Source organism: Panthera leo, chromosome C1 (genome assembly GCF_018350215.1).
Source record: "Panthera leo isolate Ple1 chromosome C1, P.leo_Ple1_pat1.1, whole genome shotgun sequence".
Classification (NCBI taxonomy): domain Eukaryota; kingdom Metazoa; phylum Chordata; class Mammalia; order Carnivora; family Felidae; genus Panthera; species Panthera leo.
In genome coordinates this window covers 30,728,203-30,748,458 of record NC_056686.1, presented here as the reverse complement: position 1 = coordinate 30,748,458, position 20,256 = coordinate 30,728,203, and the positions used below count along the sequence as shown (strand labels likewise).

Here is a 20,256-nt window from a genome sequence, read left to right as displayed (position 1 = left end):
TTTTTTTAAGTTTATTTTTTTAGTAATCTCTACACCCAGTGTGGGGCTTGAACTCATGACCCTGAGATCAAAAGTTGCATGCTCTTCTGACTGAGCCAGCCATTCGCCCCAATTTTAGCTATTTTAAATTTAAATTCAAATAGCCTCATGGTTATCATGTTGAAAAATGTAGTTTTAACTGATTGCAGTTTGTACATATAAAAGGTATTAATTTTTGTATGTTAATTTCATACCCCATTTCCTTACAGAATGTTGTTTATGGCAGTTTTTCAGTTGATTGAATTGGGTTCTCTTGGAATACAAACATGTCATTGACAAATAAAGATAATTTTACCTATTCTTTTCTAATTTTTATTGATTTTTCTTGTCTAATTGCATCAGCTAATACCTCCAATTAAAGGTTATATAGAAATATTGGTAATAGTGTGTATTCTTGTTCCTGATTTAATAGAATTTCTAAGTGTGGTTTCTTCTTTTTTATATAAAAATGATACAAACAGGTGACAAATAAATTGTTCTGTCCCCCTAGCCTGCTCCTCTGGTGCTCCCTGAGCTACTGAGTTGAGGTGCCACCGTTTCCCAAGTTAGAAATCTAGGGATAACCTTCATTTCTCTCACTCTCTCTTCTCCCTTCCCTTTCCTCCCCTCCTCCCTCCCTCTCTCTATTATCCAGGCCAACCAGCTGCCAAATCTGTCTTGTTCCCATTTCCACTGCCACCACCCATCTTGTACTTTTCATTGCCTAGAAACATTAGAAGAGCATTTGCTACATTAGTCACCCTGCTTCCACTTCCTTTTTTAAATTTTTATTTTAGTGTTTGTTTATTTTTGATAGAGAACACACTAGCGGGAGAGGGGCAGAGAGAGAGGGAGAGAGTCCCAAACAGGCTCCCCATTGTCAGCACAGAGCCTCATGTGGGACTCAATCCCCAGAACTGTGAGATCTTGACCTGAGCCAAAACCAGGAGTTGGGCACTTGACTGACTGGGCCACCCAGGCACCCCACCCTGTTTCCACTTCTTCAATCCTTTCTCCACAAAGCAGATGATATGGTCTTTCTAAACTCTTGGTCTATCTTGTGGTGTCCCTACTTAAAACTTGTCAATGTCTTCTCTCTTCTCTTAGGGTAAAGACCAAAAGGCTTCACATGGCCCACAAAGCCTTGAACCATTTGCTTCTGCCTTAAAATCGCTTTTCTGTTTAAATCCCTGCAATAGTTTTTTGGCTATTCTCAAAATAAAATTTGAACTCCTACTGAGGCCACAAGGCCCTGGATGGTCTAATTCCTGTAGACCTCTCCAAACTCACCTCATACTACCTGCATTCACTGCACTTTGGCTGCACTGTTTCCTTTGAGTACTTCAAATACACCGAGCTCTTTCCTACCTCAGTCTTTGCACTAGTTGATTCCTCTATCTACAATGCTTTCCCCCAAGCTTTTTGAAGGTCTGCTAATTCTCCTCCTTTGTGATTCAAGTCAAAAGCATTTTCTCAGAACATTCTTTCCTGGGCACTCAATTTAAAATAGTCTCCACACCAGTTCCCTCTATGACATCACCCTACTTCTTTCATGGTGCTTCTTACAATCCAAAATTATCTTATTTATATGCCCACTTATTTGTCATTGGTCCCCACTGAGCATGTAAACTCTATTTACCACTCTATCCTCAGAGCCAGTGCATGACACACAGTAGGCCCAATAGAAATATTTGTTCCATAAAATGGATAGCCAAGGTCAGAGTCAATGACAGATCTTGGAATTCCTTCTTTGCAGTGTTGAAAGGTGTTGCTTGCCACTTTCTTCCAGCAGGTGGAGCCAAAGCCACACCTGTTTCTTAGCGGGAGTAGGGGGTGGGATGTATGATTGGCATGGCTGAGGGCAGTAGGGCAGAGTCAAGAGACAGGCAGGGTTTTCTGTAGTAATGCTGGATCCAAGCAGAGAGGAACTCAAGAATGCGCTTCTCGAAGGATGAGTAGATATGAGCTGTCCAGAAGGCACGTGGTGTTGCCAAAGACCCAAGGAGTTTCTGGGATCCCTGGGTTGCTTTCCTACTCACCCCCAGCCCCCCATATCATCTTCTAAGAAATAAGCAGGGGGTCTTTGAGGAGAACAATTTTCTGTGAGCATGAAACTGAAGAGGGGGTTTTCAATTCCCAATCCCCATTGTACAACTGGGGGAAATGGAAGCCAGAGAAATGCATCATGGTGGGTCAGCGCCAGTTGGGTGTGGCTCACAAAGCCTTCTTGCTGGAGCTTGCGTTTAAAAACTCAGCTGCATAAGCCCCACCCCACCCCACCCCACCGTGCCCAGCCCTGAGCTCAATATGGGAGACTAAAGTGGAAGGGGTGTGGATTCTCAAGAGCTGCCCCAAGGAACAGAGGTGCAGGAATTGCTTTAGAGAGGCATTCTGGAGCCAAGGTGCATTGGACCAGTGTCTATCAGATGGACCAGGGGCCAGAATATGTTCCAGGGCTGGGCAGGTGGCCTGGGGGCGCTGGGGAAATCAGCAAAGGTCTCTGACTTCCTCTTGAAAGCAATGGGGACTCACAGAAGGGTTTCTAAATAGGATGGCCACTTTGGTTATCTTGGATAGTTTACAGAAGGAATGTGAGGAGATCAAATCAAAGACAGAGACCAGTGAGGCTGCTGGTATAATCCTCCTGGTGAGAGACCGGATAAGTAATTGTAGGGATGGGAAAGAAGCAAGCTTGAGTGGTTTAGGAAGTTTAAAATAATTTTTATTTTTTTAAAGACAGGATTTGGTGGGTGTTGGGAGTACAGGGAGAGGGGAGGTAGGAGTGGGTTTCTGCAAACATTATCTGAGCCCCTGAGCACTCCAACTACAAAGGCCAACCCAGAGCCCAGGGCCCCTGGCCTGCCCGGGCAGCCTGACCCTGAGATGGCAGCTCTAAAGGCAGCAGGACCTGGCTTGGCGGTGACCAGACTCTTGATTCACACAATGGCCTAAAGTAGTGGGTGAGAGCACTGGCCTTATAGCCAGACAGAATGGATTCAAACATCGTCTCCTCTGTCTGATGACCTCGGACAAGTTACTTTTCTGTGCCTCAGCTTCCTTATCCGTAAACTGGGAATAATAATGGACTCACCTCACAGGGAAATTATGCATCTGGTTATGCCTGTTAGTAACACTTGATAAATTTATGAAAGTGGCTTGGCAGAACTTCAGAGCAAAAATGGAGCCTCCCCTGCTCCCTCCGAAAATGGAGCCCTAGACCCAAAGTAAAAACCAAGCCTGAATAGTGCACACACTTCTCTTCTCTGGCCTGCATTTATCCATCTATAAAATAGAGAAGCTGGACCAGTACCCCTGATCCTGCCAGCTTGGCCTAAGTGTATGAGACCCAGTGATGTGCTAGGGGGCAAGCTCCTAGAGAGCTGTTAAATTTTGGGGAACTTCTGTTAGTACATCCATTGGTAGGTAACCTGAAATTGGCTACAGCAAGAGCATTTACACCATGGAAACAGACAAGCACTATAAACCAGGTCTTCCCCAGCAGCCTCCTCCCCACCAGAGGTGGTTTTTCACCAGCACACCTGTGGGGAGAACCCTTCCTCAACTGACACACAAACCCAGCCAGGTACAGTCTCACTTTCCAACACCATCATTAACAGCTACGGGGAAAGAATCACAGGTCTCGGGACCCCACACAGCCCCAAGCACATAGGATATGTGCCAGCTCCACATGCTCAGGCAGGCACAGAGCAGAAGGCACAGGGCACAGGCCTGGGCAGAGCAGCCTGTCTGTCTGACAGCCAGCAGGTCGCTCTCAGACACAGGGGAGTGGAGAGTGGTGGTTAAGGTCCCGGAGTCTCACAGACCTGGGATGATATTTCAGTACGGTAACTCTTGGCCATGTGACCTTAGCCACGTCCGTCTCTATACTGGAGCTCAGTTTTCTTCTCTTTAAAGTGGAATAGTCCTGACATAGCAAGACAGCTTCAAGGATTGAGTGTGAACACCAACAAAGTGAATGTAAAGCCTCCACACTGTGCCTGGTACAGATAGGTGTTTAGTAAATGTTAGCCGATGCTGTTATCACACCTCCAGACACATTCTTCCCTGCCGGGGCACCTGCAGCTTAGTGTTCCCTCTCACCATCTGCGTCTTGGCACAGAAGGGGTCAGGGCAAAGTGGCTGAGGGCAAAGACAGAAACAGGAACCTCTGGTTTCCAGCTTTTATCAAAATTAATAACATTAATAGCTCACAGACATATACATACACACACATTGCTATGTACATGGTCATTAAGTTATTAATTAGTCTCTGTATAAAACGTTTCCACATTAGTGTTCCGGGCTAGGCCCGATCAGTCCTTGGCATATTCACAGTAGCAGCCCCGGGGCTTGGCCCCACGGGCAGGCAGACGTGAGGCAGGTGGCTGTATGAACAGCCCTCCCCGTGGCAGGCACAGGAGGTATCCTGGACCACTTACTCTTGAGTCTTTGGCTCCCTTCCTGGCACCTGGAGACCAGGTATTCAGCGATCAGGCAAGTAGGTCCTGATTTCTCCTGTGGTCTGGGACCCAGGCACTGTGGATGGTGGCTTCGGGCAACACAGCAGACCCTAGAGGATTCTGGCCAGCTCTGTAGAGTCTGTGTCAGAGCAGCCAGAGCTGCTGGCCTCTTCCCTGCAAGAGCCGAAGGAGATGGGTTGGAGGAAGCATCCTTACCCCTTCCCTGTCCCTAACTGCCTTGTGCCTTGTTCCGCATAGGACCTTGGCCCTAGTCTTAGCCAGCTGTCAGGTGTGTTTTTACACAGTTCACAACCAGTGCAACTGTACAGGTGAGTCTAAACTATAGGATGTAGACAGTTTGCTCACTCCCTCTCTCAATCCAGAAACTGCCGGTTGGTCTGTCTGCAACTCTCATTGCCCACAGGGTACTACAAGCCCTGGAACTACACTTTGGACTTGGGCTGGCATGATTCACTTGACCCTGCCTTCTGGTCTCCTGAAAGGCAGGCTCAGGCCACACCTGAGACCCTGCACACCAAGAGAGCTGTGAAGAATACAGGCTCTGGAGTGAGAACGTCAGGGTGCAAACCCCAGTTCTACTCCTTATCAGCTGGGCCAATTACTCTTCCTGGCTAAGCCTCTGTTTCTTCATCTACCAAGTGGGAATTGTAGGAATCTCCTGACACCTGGGGTTGTTGAAGAACTGTAGGAGATCATGAATGCACATTCCCTAAAATGTAAACTCCACGAAGGCAGAGATTCTGTTTGTTTCATTCACTAGAGCAATGCCGGTCACATAGTAGGTTTCCAATAAGTATCTGTTGAATGAATAAATGTAAAACCAGCCAGCACAGTGACCGGCATGCAGCTAAGTATCAGAGAGATGTCAGCTGACATTATTATCAGTCAGCAGTGAGAAGGGGAAATAGAGCAGGGACCATCGAGGGAAGATGGGCAGGAGGTTAAGTCAGGATTTGGCCACAGGAGGCACGAGCTGAGGGGCTAGACTGGATGATGCCCCCTCCTCCACCCCCCTGCTCTCACCTCAGAGCCTGCAAGTCCTTCTTGTTCTGCCGCCGCTTCTCCTCATCAATGGGGTACAGCTTGAAGAGCAGCAGGCCTAGCAGGATGAGGACTATGGGGGCTATGGTCACCAGCATCTTCAGTGTGAACTTGACACGTGCCGGCTGCGAGCAGCCACGGGTCTGGTACCCGGCAAAGCTGTGGTGGGACCCAGTGGTCAGGGGAGTGGTGAGGGCAGGGCACCTGGGGCCCAGCCCTGCCCAGCACTGCTCCAAGACCCCACCCCACTCACTCAAGACTGAGGGTGGAGATGCCCAATGAGACTCCAGAGGCGAACTTGGTGAAGAAGACGTAGAAGGAGAAGAAGATGGGCTCGGTTCCATGAGACTGGGGCTGCTTCAAGTGGAAGTCGTCAATGACATCAGGCAGCATGGACCTGCGGAGTGGTGGCAGCCATGAGGACCCACCCAGCCAGCACTCCAGGGCCCCCGCTAGCCCATGTGGTGCCTCTGTGTCAGTAAGAAGAGGTGGCCCTCTGAGACTTTGTAGGCCCAGGGCACACAGCTCCGTGAAGTTCACAACTTCGTGGATGTTGCCCCGGTCTAGGCGTGCAGCTTGGTAAGTAGAGTGCAAACCAGATTTAAGCCCCCCATGTCCCATCCTGATTAGGTGTTTTTGCACAGTTCACAACCAGTGCAACTGTACAGGGAAGACTTGTTCTACCCCCAACCTGGACCCACAGAATGGTCTGCGGGAGAAGTTCCTGCGGAATTGTCCCCAAGGAGTTTCAGAATAGGGGCTAGGGGGCTGGGAAACATAGCCAGGTGGGCCTATATACACTCACCAGGGTAGTAAGAAGGCCGCTGCTACACTGATGCCGGCTGCCACGGCTACCACGTATGTGATGATCAGATTACTCTTCATGAAGGCCACCAAGATGAGAAATGGCACTGCTGACTAGGAGAAGGGGTGAGTACGGGAAGATGGGTCAGCCTGGAGACTCCCACCAGCAATCCCCAACCCAGTCCGGGCCCTACCCCTTCAGCCCCACTCACTGAAATCCCAGTGTATACTGCTGTCTTCTTGCCAAATCGGGTTAGGAACCACTGCCAGATGGGAATGGTGAATGTGGCCGAGAGCTGGGGATGCAGTGGGGGGTGAGGGAAGTGGGTTAGTCATGAAGCCCCATTGCCCTTCCCAGGACCTCAAAGATACTCCTAGCAGCCAGATGGCACCATCTGGGCAGTAAGAAAGCTGACAGGCACCACTGATGGCTCCCCAGGGGAGCCGAGAGCTAGTCCCAATCTTATCTCCTGCCTTCTCTGAGCTCAGCTGAGCATAGCTTCTCAAAGTTCTTGGTTTCTGCTATGTTCTCTACCGGAATATCTTGCCCCACATCTTTCACAGTCCTATCTAAGCAATTGTAGGTCAGATCCAACTGACGATTCTGAGATTCCTCCCTCAGCCCTCCTAACCTTAGCCGGTCCGGGAAATATCCTCTGACTATCCAAAGAACCATCTAGAAGTCCAGGCTGCCTACCCACCCTCAGGGCCCCACACACACCATGATGGCCAGGAGCAGATTCTGGAATTCGTTTCGGAAGCCCAAGGTGTAGGTGCAAAACAAGGCGAAGTTCCCCTCCACCAGCTGGGGGATGGGCAGCGTATAGGAAAGGAAACGTAAGGAAAGACGTGAGGTCAAGGCCAAGGCTTCCCCATGTTCCAGGGACCTCTGCTCACCCCACCCCCAATCCATCTATCCCTCAGGCTTCGTCACGGAGTCCTTGTTTTACCCCACCCCTATTGCACTCCCCTCAACCCCCACTCATCCACTCCCCACCACTGCCTGCTCTCAGGCTGAGCCTGTCAGGCCCCCACTCACCATGAAAGCCAGGGAGGTGAAGAGGAAGCCAGCAATAAGTTTGACATATGGGCCATGGCTCATGACCAGTCGGAGGCCCCGAAAAAAGGACATCGGCTCAGCCTGCTGAGTCTCATAGGGTTCTGGGGGCCAGAGGGGACAGTGAGGAAGGAGCAGAGACACCTCCCAAAGCCTGAGGCCCAGGCAGAGGGACAAAGCCCTGCAGCGCCGGGGCCTGCACCGCTCCCCAGGGATCCCTCACCTCTCTGCTCCCGCACGCCCAGGGTGAGGATGACAGCACAGATGACATAGATGGAGGCAATAACTCCTGCCGCCAGCAGGTATGCATTTTGCTGCAAAGGGGATAAAGGCAACATAGAGACCATCAGTCTGATCTCATCCCAACTCTCAGCAGCTCCACGCCGTGGGCCAGTCCCTTCTCTGGGGCCTGTCTCCACTGGTGAAGTGGGAGAACTATCCTGGGCTGGCTGCTGCTTCCCATGGCTAGGCAAAGTCCAGAGGAACAGAATGTTAAGAAGCCAGGCTGTGGAGTGTGAGAGCTCCCCCAGATCGAGTTTCTGTAAATCACCAGTTCTACGACCCTGGCCAAATTATTTAGAATTATCAGAAATTATCAGAAAAGTGGGCATATTAACAGTTTGTAGAGCAAATGCCCAATATTCACTATGCTGAGGATGACTGCAAACCACCCCATTGTGCCTCATCTCCCCAGATCCCTGTGCAGCCAAGGGCCTCACCGTTTCTTTGAGTGAGGTGGCGCTCTGTGTGTGATTGGTACCTTCCGAAGCCAGTGCAGAACCATTGGGGTCCTGGAGGCAAGGCGTATCCGCTTGGCCCACGATTTGCCCCTGGATCGCTGTGCCCAGCACGGTGCCCAGTACCTCCACGGTCATTCCTGAATGGTAAAAGGGTCCTTTGGAGGGGCCTTGTGGCTTGTAGGCCCCCAGGGAGGAAGGTCAGGTGGACAGATGCCCAGTTCTAGCCCCAGGTGATGGTAGCAGCTCCAGGAGGGTAGATATAGGGTGGTGAGGCAGATGACGCCTTGGCCTAACCTTATGGCCTTGCTTTGTATGACCTCTGGCTGGCTAGTCCCTGCACCTCTCTGTTCTCACCAAAGCAATAAAAGGATCAAGTTATTTTTGAGATGGTTTTACACCCACTCCCAGCAAGGGAAGAAATGTGGCGGGAGGGTCAGGAACAATAGACCCACGGTCCCCGGTGGATGGATCAGTGGGCTGGAGAGAGACTTACGATACGCAGTGGCAGAATCCCGCTCACTCTGCTCTGTGCTGATGAACATCGTGAGAGCTGAGTAGGGAACGTGGAAACACTGGCATGGAAGAGAGGCCCTTGACCAGTCAGATGATGGACAGGCAGATGTGGCTTTGGGCACCAACCCTGGAGGCCCCAGGGACTGCCCTCGTTCCTCCCCACCAGACACCCAGGGGAGGTGCCCACACTCACCGTGACCAGTGTCTCAAACAGGCAATAGAAAAGCAGGTACCACAGGGCCTGGCCCTGTGGGAAGTCAGGCACGAACCAGATGAGGAAGTAAGCAATGATGGCCAGGGGTGTGGAGAAGATGATCCTGAGGAAGGGGAAGGTCTGAGTAGGGGCTGGATGCCAAAACTCCAGGATCTGGGCCCCAGCCTGGACTGCTCTGTAGTCCCACAGGGTGCCTGCCGGGAAGGAAATTCCTCCCCCTGAATCTACCCACCCCAGGGTCTCTGGGAAGAGGCTAATGGCCAAGCCCGGAAGGGCTGACTTCAACAGTGCCCCTGGACTGAAATCCTGAGCACGGAGCAGGAGGTCAGACCCTGACTCTTGCCTACATCTCCCCAGTGGAGAGGGCTCCCGAGGCAGGGGCTTCCTATGGGCTGGGGGAACTGAGAATGACAGCTAACCCTCAGGTAGTAGGGTGGCAGGGAGCAAACCCAATACCAGTGTTCTTACGCGCACACACATACAGTCAGCACACATACACACACACACTGTGGGCACACACACAGCGGTAGGGGAGGCTGACTCCAGGCGGAAGGACTGGGCTTAGTGAGATAACTATAACGGGATGTAAATGTGTGCCTTCCCACTTCTGCATTCTACACCATCGCAAAAGCGGTTAGACCTCAGGAGGGACCGACTGCATGTCATTAGTACACACGGGCAGCAAAGAGCAGCGGCTAAAAGAAACCCCTCTGGAGCCATACTTCAGGAACCCAATTCTGGCTCTACCAGTGACTATAACTACCTTACAAGTTATTTAACTTCTCTGAGGCTCATTTTCTCATCTGTAAAATGACACTAGTAACAGCACCTACCTTACATTCCACATTTACTCAAAAGATATTCAAGTGCCAGCAACGTGCTAAGCACTATTCTTATTACTTAGGATGTTACCAGTGAACGAAACAGACGAAAGCTATGGCCCTGGTGGATCTTATATTCTAGTTGGCAAATGAAGAATAAGCATCATTTAAAAGTTATATATATTATTCAGCCTTAAAAAGAAATGAAAGTCTGACACAGGCTACAACCCGGATGGACCCTGAGGACATTGTGGTAAAGGAAATGGGGCGGACACAAAAGGACAAATATTGCATGATCCTGTTCTCAAGACACCTAGAGTAGGTGTTCAGGGACAGGGAGTAGAGTGGTGGTTGCCAGGCGCTGTGGGGAGGGAGGTATGGGAATTATTTTTTTCATGGGGACAGAGTTTCAGTTTGGGAAGATGCAAAAGTTCTGGAGATGGATGGTGGTGATGGCTGCACAGCAATGAGAATGTACTTGATGATACTGAAGTGTACATTTAAAAATGGTTACAATGGCGGGGGGTGGGGGGTGATGCCTGGGTGGCTCGGTTGGTTGAGCGTCCGACCTCGGCTCAGGTCATGATCTCGCGGTTTGTGAGTTCAAGCCCCACGTCGGGCTCCGTGCTGACAGCTCAGAGCCTGGAGCCTGCTTCGGATTCTGTGTCTCCCCCTCTCTCTGCCCCTCCCCCACTTGTGCTCTGTCTCTCTCTCTCTCTCGCTATCAAAAATAAATAAAATGCAAAAAAAAAATTTTTTTTAAATGGTTAAAATGGCAAAAGTTTATGTTATGTGTATATTTTACCACACTTTTCAAAAGGTTATGTATTAGAAGGTGATTAAGTGCCATGGAGAAAAGAAAGCAGTCTAAAGGGGATTAGGAGTATGGGGGTAGAGGTGACAAGAGCAGACAGGGTAGCCCTCACGGAGGTGCTGATATCTGTGCCAAGACTCGGCTGAGAGGAGGGAGTTGGCCTTGAGCAGTTGTCTGAGGCAAATGTGTGTCGGGCAGGAACAGTCAGTGCAGAGGTGCTCAAGCAAGTTTGAGGAGAAGCAAGAAGGCTACTGGGGCTGGAGTGGAGTGAGCACAGGAGGTGGGATTAGGAGATGGGGTTGGAGGACATGGAGTACCAGGTCATGTCCTTACAGGCCACCGTAAGAACTCTGGTTCTATCTCACAGAGCTGAAGTAGTTTTGAGACTTTAATAAGTTGGTACTAAAATGTAGAACAGTGCTTGGGACATAGTAAGTCCTCGCTGTGACTACCGCACCAGAAAGCCCAGCGGGAGGGTACAGGTCCACGGCCAGGGAATCAGACCTCAGGCCCAGCCCTGCTGCATCCCAGCCTGCCCTTGTGACCTTGTGGATACTCTGCCTCTCACCACGTGGCCTTGGGAACTCCAGGGAGAGCGTCTGTCAAAGTCTTCCTGGTCGGAGGGGTGGATCTAAGTGCCGGCTAAGGGCAGGGGCTGCTCTGAGGCCTGAGAAGATAGTGGGCCACAGGGCTGATGAACCCTGAAAGGCGCGGCCTCTACCCACACCACAAAAAGGGGCTGGGTCCCGGCTGTGGTATGGACCAGGAGGAGGTCCCGTAGCCTACACACAAGCCCCTCAGCCCCCCACCGATCCAACGTGCGCTCAGACACAGGGGTGGGGGTACCATTCAAGAAGTATCACCCAGAATTACCACCCGAACAGGTGAGGACATGTACGCAGACACCGTGCTAAGTCAGAAACCTGCCTGAAGGGCCCTCAGCAACTTCACCAGGCTGGCTGCCACACCTGCCTAGCTCCAGGCCCTCAGATCCTGCTTCCCACAGGGAGGGCCTCCTCTTTTCTCCCTCTCTGCCCTCCCCCCTCCTTCCCGAATCCACGCGTCTCCTCGGAGAACAAGGGCTCCTTCCGTCAGCCTTCGTCAAACACTCCTTCCTCTCCTTTCGCTGAGAAGCTGAGAAACCGAATGTGACTGGAAGTAACCCAGCTGCTGCCTCCGGCCACCGCAAGGGGCTGTCCAGGGTAGCTCTCTCCCATTGGCTGTGCCTCATGAGGAGATGTGGCAGCAGAGCCCCACCTCCCACAGGCTGCCAGGGACTCGGGTCTGGGGCCCAGCTGGCTGGCTCCTACCTGGGCGGCTGGCTCCTACCTGGGCGGCCTGTCCAGGTGAGGCGGATGGTCCTGCCTTGCAGCCACCCCCATCCCATCACCATCTCCCTCCCCCTCCCCCTCCCCACAAATCCGCCCCCCCCCACCCCCCCACCCCCGCAGCCCTGCAGCCTGGATCAAAGGCCCCAATCTGGGCCTTAGCCAGGGGCTGGTGCGATTGTGGTGGGAGGGGGGCCTCGTGGGAAAGGAAGTTGTGGGGGTGGAGTGGGAGCTGTGGGAAGAGCTTTGAAGGCCGGAGACCAGGTATGGGCACCCCTGGGGCAGGAAGGCGCCCATTTGAGCCTGGATGGGCTGGAGATGAAAGGGGTATGTCCACCCCCCTCCCCCCACCAAGCAGGATGTCCTGGAGAGAACCAGAGCTCCAGACTGTCAGCTGGTCCCGTGTGTCTCCCTTGGCTGTGTGATCTGTGGTACTACCTCCCCCCACTTTGCCCTATAGCCTGAGGCTGAGTAGTGTAGGCTTTGTATCAAGGGAAAAGGTAGTTTACATCATCCAAGGGGCCAGAGGTTATGGTTCTGCAAATCCCATTCTTGGTATTACCCTCCACCCTTGACCACCAGGAGCTACTCTGAAGGGGTGCCAAATTATACATTACTTAATATGTGCCAAGCACCGTTCTAAGTACTTTACATATAAAAAAAAATTTAATCCTCACCATAAACGCACGAGATAGGCATAATTATTATCTCCATTTTGCAGATGAAAAACTTGAGGCTCAGAGATGTTAAGTGATTTGCCCAAGGTTGCATAGCTGTGAGTGGTGAAACACAGGCAGGCTGGATTCCGAGTGTAACCTCTCAACCACTATGCAGCACTATCTCTGCCGCTATAACGACTGAGGGGGAGGAGTTAGAATTCCAGCTTCGCAGGAGGGAATGGACCTTGGGGAGCAATGGGGCCTGGTGTAGGGGAAGCTGCTCAGTCTGGCAATTTAGCCAGCCTGGGAAATGAATTGGCAGAGCATCCATCCCAGTGCCCATGCCTGGGGCAGCTGAGGCCTCAGCTGGGTTTCAACACTCGGCTTTCTGCGTCATTTCTTCTCACCCCCCAGCCTGTGACAAGTCAGATGGAAGGATCAAGAGTTAGTGGGCATGCCTGAAGCCCTGCCTTCTGCCACCTCAGAGGAGCCTCTTTTACTCACCAGGGCATGAGGCGGCCCAGGCGGGTCCAGGAAGATTTGCTAATGCAGAAGCCCACGAGGGGGTCTGTGAAGGCATCCCAAGCTCGGCCCACAAAGAGGATGATGGAGGCAGAGAAAGGGTCCACCTGGAATGGGGAACAGGTAGAAGAAGGTGACCCCTTCATCCTTCTACTCATCTCAACCCTCGATGGTAGGCAAAAGCAGGGGCTCCCTCCCCATCTCAGCCAGGCCCTTGGGACTCTGGGCTGCTCTCACTCAGGCCTTCATCATCTTCTCTTGCCTTGTTCATAATGATAACAGCTCCCTGATAGCAGCCAGTGCAGAGTGCCTTCGAAGTTTTCCCAGATCTGCTCCCTTATGTACTCCCTTCCACTGCCCTTGAAAACACTCCCCATCAACTAGAATGAATCCAGAATCACTTCCTTGCTTCCCTCTCACAGCCCTGAGCGCCAAGCACCTGGTATCAAAATGAGCATTTGCTCATTTGACTACAGTGGGCCTCAACTTCCCCATCTGTATAATGGGAGTTATGATCCCTATCTTACAGGACTGGAGTTAAGATCCCTGTCTTACAGGTCAAGCTCTATCTTGGATGTGGAAAGGAATCTTTAGATGCTTTTAAAAAGTGACCTGTGACTATCCACTGAAGACATCCCCCTCCCTGCAAACCTTTTAGGCCTAAATAGTTTCTCTGGACTCTTCCTTACATCCATCAAGGCTCTACTATATTGCTTTGGCTCCAGGAAATAGGGAAACTGGTGGCCTCTCTCACACTGTAGTTTCCCCAAACTGACTCTCCCTAACCTCACACTCATGAAGACAATTCTATACTTTGATTGCAGGTTCCTCATATTTGTACCCCACTCAGGACCCAGCCCATGGGAAAACTAGCTGCTTGAAAGAAGTTATTTGTCCTTTCTGGGGCTCAGTGTTCCCCACCTAGAAATGGATACAATGAAGATGCTTTGCCTGCAGTGGCTGTTGAGCCTCCCACTCTCCCATCCAGACAAGGTGAATTCTCAGCATGCCAGGCTGCTGGCCAAAGCTTCTCAGAACAGAGAAGAACCCTGCTTCACCCTAAGTACCTCTCTCAGTCAAAGACCCTGTGCACTGGGCGCCTTAACCTAGCTCAGCACTTGGGGGCCTCTCTGCCCACTGACATGCCTCGGCCTCTCAGGTGAAGGTGGGAAACAGCTTATCTACAAGCCTGGCAACATCTACCAGCCCCTGAGCTGGGCCAGCTGACTGTTGTCCAGCTGGGGACATGGTGTGCCAGTCTCTTCTAAGAACAGGGTCACCAGCAGGCTCCATTCTTTCTCACACCACCGTCTGCCCCTCCAGGCTCTGTTGCTCTTGCCAGGCAAGGAGAAGTTGCCTGACCTTGCCAACTAAGACTCCTGGGGCAGACAGACTCCCCTGCTGGATACTTTCCAAAGCAAGCCTTCTTATTTCTTATCTACGGCCGACTCTGAGAGGCAGCAAAGTAGGGATTCCCAGTCCCATTTCACAGATGGGGAAAACTGAACGTATCTACCCTCCCACCTCAGGATGCTGGAGGAGCCCTGGTGGGCTCAGCCCCACTTACCTGAGCCACATCCAACAGGTAGATCTGCAGGAAGAACCCCAGGGCACAGCCTGTCACCTGGTAGGGGGCCCCCCCAACTGCATAGCAAAGCTTGTTGCAAATGGACAACTGTTGTTTCTTCTTTGGTTCCTTCTGGGAAGAAGAGGAAAGGATGAAAAGAGACCCAGGATCCTGGCCTCCATCCTAGAAGGTTCCAGAGGCAGGACCATTCTTCTGATCCACTCTGCCAGGAGGAACAAGTCTACCTTGCCCTGTTCCCACCCAGGGTGATCTCACTTCCTACAAGAAAAGAAAGGTATTCTCTATCTTAGGAAGCTGGAAAGGGGGATTCCATACCAAGGAAGTGGCCCCTAAGCCACCCTACCCCCAGATTCTGAGTTAATTTAGCAGCCCACCGTCCCTAAAAACAAAACAAAAAACAACAACAACAACTTCCCGTAGGGTTCCAACCATGCTCTGTTCCAGTTGGAGGGGGAGCATGCTCCAGCAGCAGACCTGTGGACCTGTCCCCACCAGGCACCACCAACGGTCACAACCTGAAAATCCTCCGGCTGCCAAGAGCCGCCTAAGCCCAGCCCCTGCTCCCGCCCTAGTTCAGAGGCCAGGACCCACCTGCCTACTGGGTGAGGGGCCCAGCCCAGCTGGCTGGGGGCACAGCTGTTCCTTCCATCTGTCCCAGAGCGACCCTGGCCCCTGTAGTCAGCCAGAGCTTGAGGCAAACCCGGGAGCTGTCCTACCCTCCCTCTTGCTATTCCCCATCCCCAGTTCCTAAGGAACCTTGGAGAGGGGAGGAAAGGCCTCTAGGTACAGGGCTGGGCCCTATCTGGGTGGGGCACTAGAGAGATTGAGTTTGCCCAGGAAAGTGAAGATTACTCATATTAGTAGAGCATAATTGCTCCCCCCCCACCCCCACCCCACACACACACTCCGCTCCTTCCAAGGATCACTTAATAAAACTAAAAGGAAAGGGCAGTCACCTCCCAGGCAGATACCTATTGCCTGGGATCTCCCCCTGGAGTCGCATGATTCAAATGGATCCTTCACTAGGTCCAGAGAGCTGGGGATGGGGTCGAAGGTCAGGACACGCAAAGCAAGGCGCGCTCATCAACACCCACACTCACACAAGGGCCTCTCTCTCTCGGAAGTGCTGCTCTTTTAAGAGCAGAGAGCCCTTGTTCTTATGAATGAACTTGAGCGGCCGTCACCGCAGAGTTGAGGTGCCAGTGCGGGCATGCGGGGGTGGGGAGTAGGGGCTGAGAGATGGGGAATTAAGGGGACTTTCCCGGATTTCTGGGGTCTCTGGCTTCCAGGGCGGCAATCCTAAACCGCTCGTCACAGAAGAAAGGAAACCGGCTGAACACAGCCAGGCACCACGTGAAGCTGCCGGCGCGGCCGATCGGCGGAGAGGCGGGGTGGGGATGAGCAAAAGGGGGCGCCTACAAATCCTCTCCATCACCCCCTGTCCCCAAGGCCGGTACCCCCGGGCCCTCCCCTGCCACTGGGCTAGGCTGTCCCCGGCTAGCCCGAGGCGTCCGAAACCAAACCTCTTCCTCGACGTCCCCATCTCAGCTTGCTCTCACCCCTAGCCCTCCGCCCGGGCAGGGGTGGGGGGCGGTGAAAGGGGGGGGGGGGGTCCTCACCTTCACCTGGGCCGGCCGTTCAGCGGCTTGGAGGATGCCGGTGGGCAGCAGCCCCGCCGCGGAGCCGCTCTCGGAGCCCTCTCCCTTGGCCATGACCCGCGGGCCACGCCGCCTGGGACCGGAAAGCCGGGATGCGCCTCTGCTCCGCGGGACTCCGCTCTGCCGGGACTCCCGTCGTGGCCGCCGCCGCCGCCGCCGCCACGGCCGCCTCTCGCTAGTAAACCCGGCGGGCGGGCGAGGCGCACACTCCCCTGCACGCCCCCTCGCGCCTCTTAAAGGCCCGGCCCTGCCCACTCTGATCCAATCGCAGAGCCGGCTGCCCTGCCTGCAGCCAATCCCCTCGCCCGCCTGGCGGCTCTCCCGCCTGCCTAAGCCTCCCAGCCTCTCTGCCACTGAGCCACGTTCTCAAAAGCCGGCATCCGGCTGCGCGTGCTCCTCGCAAACCCCGGAGAAGACCGGGAGACCCACCTGACACGCACGAGGAAACTGAGGCCTAAGGCTGGAAGGGACCTGCCCGAGGTGCCCCAGAGTGAGTTCTCCCTGAGTCGGGCCCACGGCCGGTGACTTCTGACCCCCACGGCTAGGAAAGGTAGGGGCTGGGAAGCCCACTGCCCCCCCCCCCTAAAATCAGGAGTCAGGTCGTGCCTCCCTCTCCTCCAAACCTGGATGGAGGATGTAGGGCTGGCACTTCCAGTATGGATGTCCCTCTTGCATCTTCCAAGACTGACCATTCCCTCTTCCCAACACTGGCTTCTCTGGGGCCCAGGGCAATGGGGGACAACGATGACGTATCGCAGTCACTGCCCCTGCTGGCAGGGAGCTCCCAAGGTGTGCAGAGGAGACAGGACCAGCCCCCCAGTACCCCATGATAGTAACAGTGGCCTTTTATGGAGAGTTTCCTCCGTGCTTAAAATGATGTCATCCAGTCCTCACAGCAACGACATGAGCACGGTATTATCATCCCCATTTTATAGCTGAGGAAATGGAAACTCAGAGAAGTGAAACAGCTGTTTTGTGGCAAAGCCAGCCCTGGCAGGTTTGTCCCTTTCCAGAGCCTTCTCTCTTAACGGCCTTGCTCTGTCTCTCTCAGCAAAAATTACCAGGACGCTAAATGGGATATATGTGTTTCTCCAACAAAAAACCCTAGGAGATGTGACAAAACTGCAGTGGCACTCTGGGTTGAAACAATCAAGGAAGGATTTGAAAAAGAGAGGACTGAGTAATCTGGTCCTTGAAAGAAGATATCTAGAAGGACATTAGTCTGGAACAGACGCCAAACACAGATCCAGAAAACATGCTTTTTCTACCACCTCTGGGTCATCACCCCCAGGCTTCCCAGACACTCAAGAGGCTGGGGAGGGGGCGTGGGGGTCGGTTGCTCTAATTAGTGAAGGGGATGCTGGGATCTCAAAGGCCACTTTCTCCCGTTCCTGTGATTGCTGAGCTTCCACTCCTGTTTTCTTTCTTAGGCTCTCTGATTGATTGCAGGGAGGAGAGATGAGGTCTGGCTACCCCAGGATGGCCACACCAAGCTTCCTCATATGCCCCAGCAGCTCCCATCGTGGCACACAGCTCTTGGTCACTGCTGAGCAGACAGAGCCAAAGTGAGACAGTTGGATGCTGTGAAAAGGGCACGGGCTGACCTCCCATGGCTCCACCAGGAGCTGTGTGACACTGTTCTTTCTGTCTCTTCCCTTCCCCAGGCTTGAGTTGGCTGTGGTGGACTCTGATCCCTCCCAGCCCTAAAATCTTCACTCCTGTAGCATCACGCCATATCACAAGTGATTTAGACCCCCCACCCCCAGACCATGAACTCCAGGAAGACAGGAACCACATCTTTTTCCACTGCTGTGTCCCCACAAACTAGCTGGGATCTGACTCATGGAAGGAAACTAATAAATATGTGTTCAGTGATGCATGCTCAGTCTTCCTCCGGTACAAGCACAGGAAGAGCCCATCTGGGAAAGCCTCAGGCTCCTCCGTTTACTAGCTGCATGGCTGGTCCTGAGCAACTCAGTTACCCTCCGTGTATGTAAAGTGGAGATAGTAATAATGACTCCCTGGTAGGGTAGCTTTGGGTATGAAACAAGAAAATGCCCAGGAAGTGCTTAGCACAAGTACCTGGGAGCTGAAGCCGGACTGGTCCCCCTCCTGGCCTGATTCCAGCCTGTCAGTGTAGCAGTGCAAGATTCCAGATATGGCCTGACCATGCCAGCACAATAGACCTATTATTTCCCCCAGTCTGGACGCGACACACTGTTAATGCAGCCTAAGACTGCTGGGCTCCAGAGCCTTTCTCTCCCATGATTAGTTCCCATCAGGTTGTGATCAACTAAATCATTCAGATCCTTTTCAGCAGAGCTGGGGTCAAGTCAGGTCTCTCCCCCACCCTCTGCTTTGTGTGAATGTCTTCGAGCTCACAGAAGGACAATGTCATCTTGCTTATTCCAGCCTGTAGAAATTGTTTTGAATGCCGGTTCTGTTGCCCACTGTTTTCTCTCCCTAAGTTTAGATCCAGGCTGCTCCTTGCAGCTTCACTCTATCATCCATAGTGTTGCTGAGGACAGAGCCCCCGTAACATACCTCCAGGGACACTCATTGACCAGCAATGGAAACAGAGCACTGCTAATACAGAAGCTCCCAGTTATTGAGCACTCTCTGTATGCCAGGCAAGCACTGTGCTAAGTGCTTTGTGTATATCGTCTCATTTACTCCTCACAACACCCCTGGAGAGGGTAGTTTTTATTACTCCATTTAATAGATGATGAACCTGAGGCTAATAGAGGAGAAACAGGGACTAGTTTTATAAACCCAGAGTCAGGCCCCTTTTTCTGGTGATGGTGTGGTTGTAGACTTGTCACTTAGAGATGCCTTCCAGTCCTGACCACGTGTCTCCGCTGGCCTTCTTGCCAACTGTCCTTCCTACTCCCCCTTTACCCCCACACCACCGGGCCTGGAGTCCAAGGGGCTGTCCTGAGCCTCCAGTCCACAGTAGGCAGAGGGCTCCATTAGCTTCTGGAGCCTGGAGCAGGGGCCTGGGCCCATTTTTCATAGTAACATTCTTTTCATCTAGGGCGGCAGTGAGGACAAGGGTTTCTCCTTGAAGAACAGACAGACAGCTCCCCACTCTGTGCTCGGACCACCCTCCTAGGCATCCTTAACCTTTTCTGGGTCTAACCCGACCTCACAGCCTAGGGCAAATGAGCTTCAGAGCCCTCTCCCTGCCCCCTTGTTGCTCTCCACCTGTCTATGCCCTCATGAAGCACCATGCCTAGCCTGGTGGGCTTCTTCATATGCCCTAGCATAGTCCCCTGAGAGCCCTTGGGGGAGGCCAACAGGTCCCCAGAGCTTCTTGGGAGGCAGAGCAGCAGAGTTAAGTGCAAAGATCTCAGAGACAGGTTACCTGGCTGCATAGCCTATCTCTACCATTACAGTTTACTCTTGGGCAAATTGCCAAATCTCTTTGAGCCTCACTTTCCCCACTTGTCGAATGGGGATAATAATTGTACCTGTCTTTGGGGTTGGCATGAGGATTAAGTGGGGTGATTAAAACAGTGCTTGGCACAGAGTGAGCACTTTAAAAGGATTATTAGGAGCACCTGGGTGGCTCAGTTGGTTAAGCATCTGACTCTTGATCTCACCGTTCATGAGATCAAGCCCCTTGTTGGGCTCTGTGTTGGCAGCATGGATCTGCTTGGGATTCTCTTTCTCTCTCTCTCTCTCTCTCTCTCTCTCTCTCTCTCTCTCTGTTTCAGTCTCTCCCCATCCCTCCCCTGCTCTCTCTCTCTCAGAATAAACATTAAAAAATAAAAGGATTATTATTATTATTATTATTATCTTTATTAGCACCCTGGGCAAAACCTCTCCAAGTAAGGCCGCTTAAGTCAGAGGGGAGGAAATTTGATGTAAATAGCTAGAGGCTAGATTTATGTCTGGTTCCACAATGTGGTATTTCAAGCACAATTGGATGCCGTTGGGTCGGGGCACGATTATCAGGTGGAGATGTTGAGGTTTCAGCTAAGTGAAAGAGTTGCCAA

General features: G+C 52.5%; 1 protein-coding gene across 3 annotated transcripts; it reads right to left on the bottom strand.

The window, feature by feature from the left end:
* Positions 1-2,718: 2,718 nt before the first annotated feature.
* MFSD2A (major facilitator superfamily domain containing 2A) lies at positions 2,719-16,419 on the bottom strand. 3 transcript variants are annotated; one of them, XM_042952169.1, is made up of 14 exons: positions 16,220-16,419; positions 14,580-14,711; positions 12,995-13,119; positions 8,848-8,971; positions 8,635-8,713; positions 8,121-8,278; positions 7,625-7,715; positions 7,384-7,505; positions 7,066-7,149; positions 6,557-6,640; positions 6,346-6,458; positions 5,794-5,937; positions 5,523-5,699; positions 2,719-4,652 (listed from the first exon to the last, which is right to left on the bottom strand). In XM_042952169.1, the coding sequence occupies exons 1-14, from the start codon at positions 16,310-16,312 to the stop codon at positions 4,589-4,591; spliced, it is 1,590 nt and encodes a 529-aa protein (XP_042808103.1). In that variant the 5' UTR covers positions 16,313-16,419; the 3' UTR covers positions 2,719-4,588. The 3 variants fall into 3 exon arrangements, with proteins under 3 accessions (XP_042808103.1, XP_042808104.1, XP_042808105.1); XM_042952170.1 differs by having other exon boundaries at positions 14,580-14,708; XM_042952171.1 differs by having other exon boundaries at positions 14,580-14,708; positions 16,226-16,419.
* Between the last annotated feature and the right edge of the window lie 3,837 nt (positions 16,420-20,256).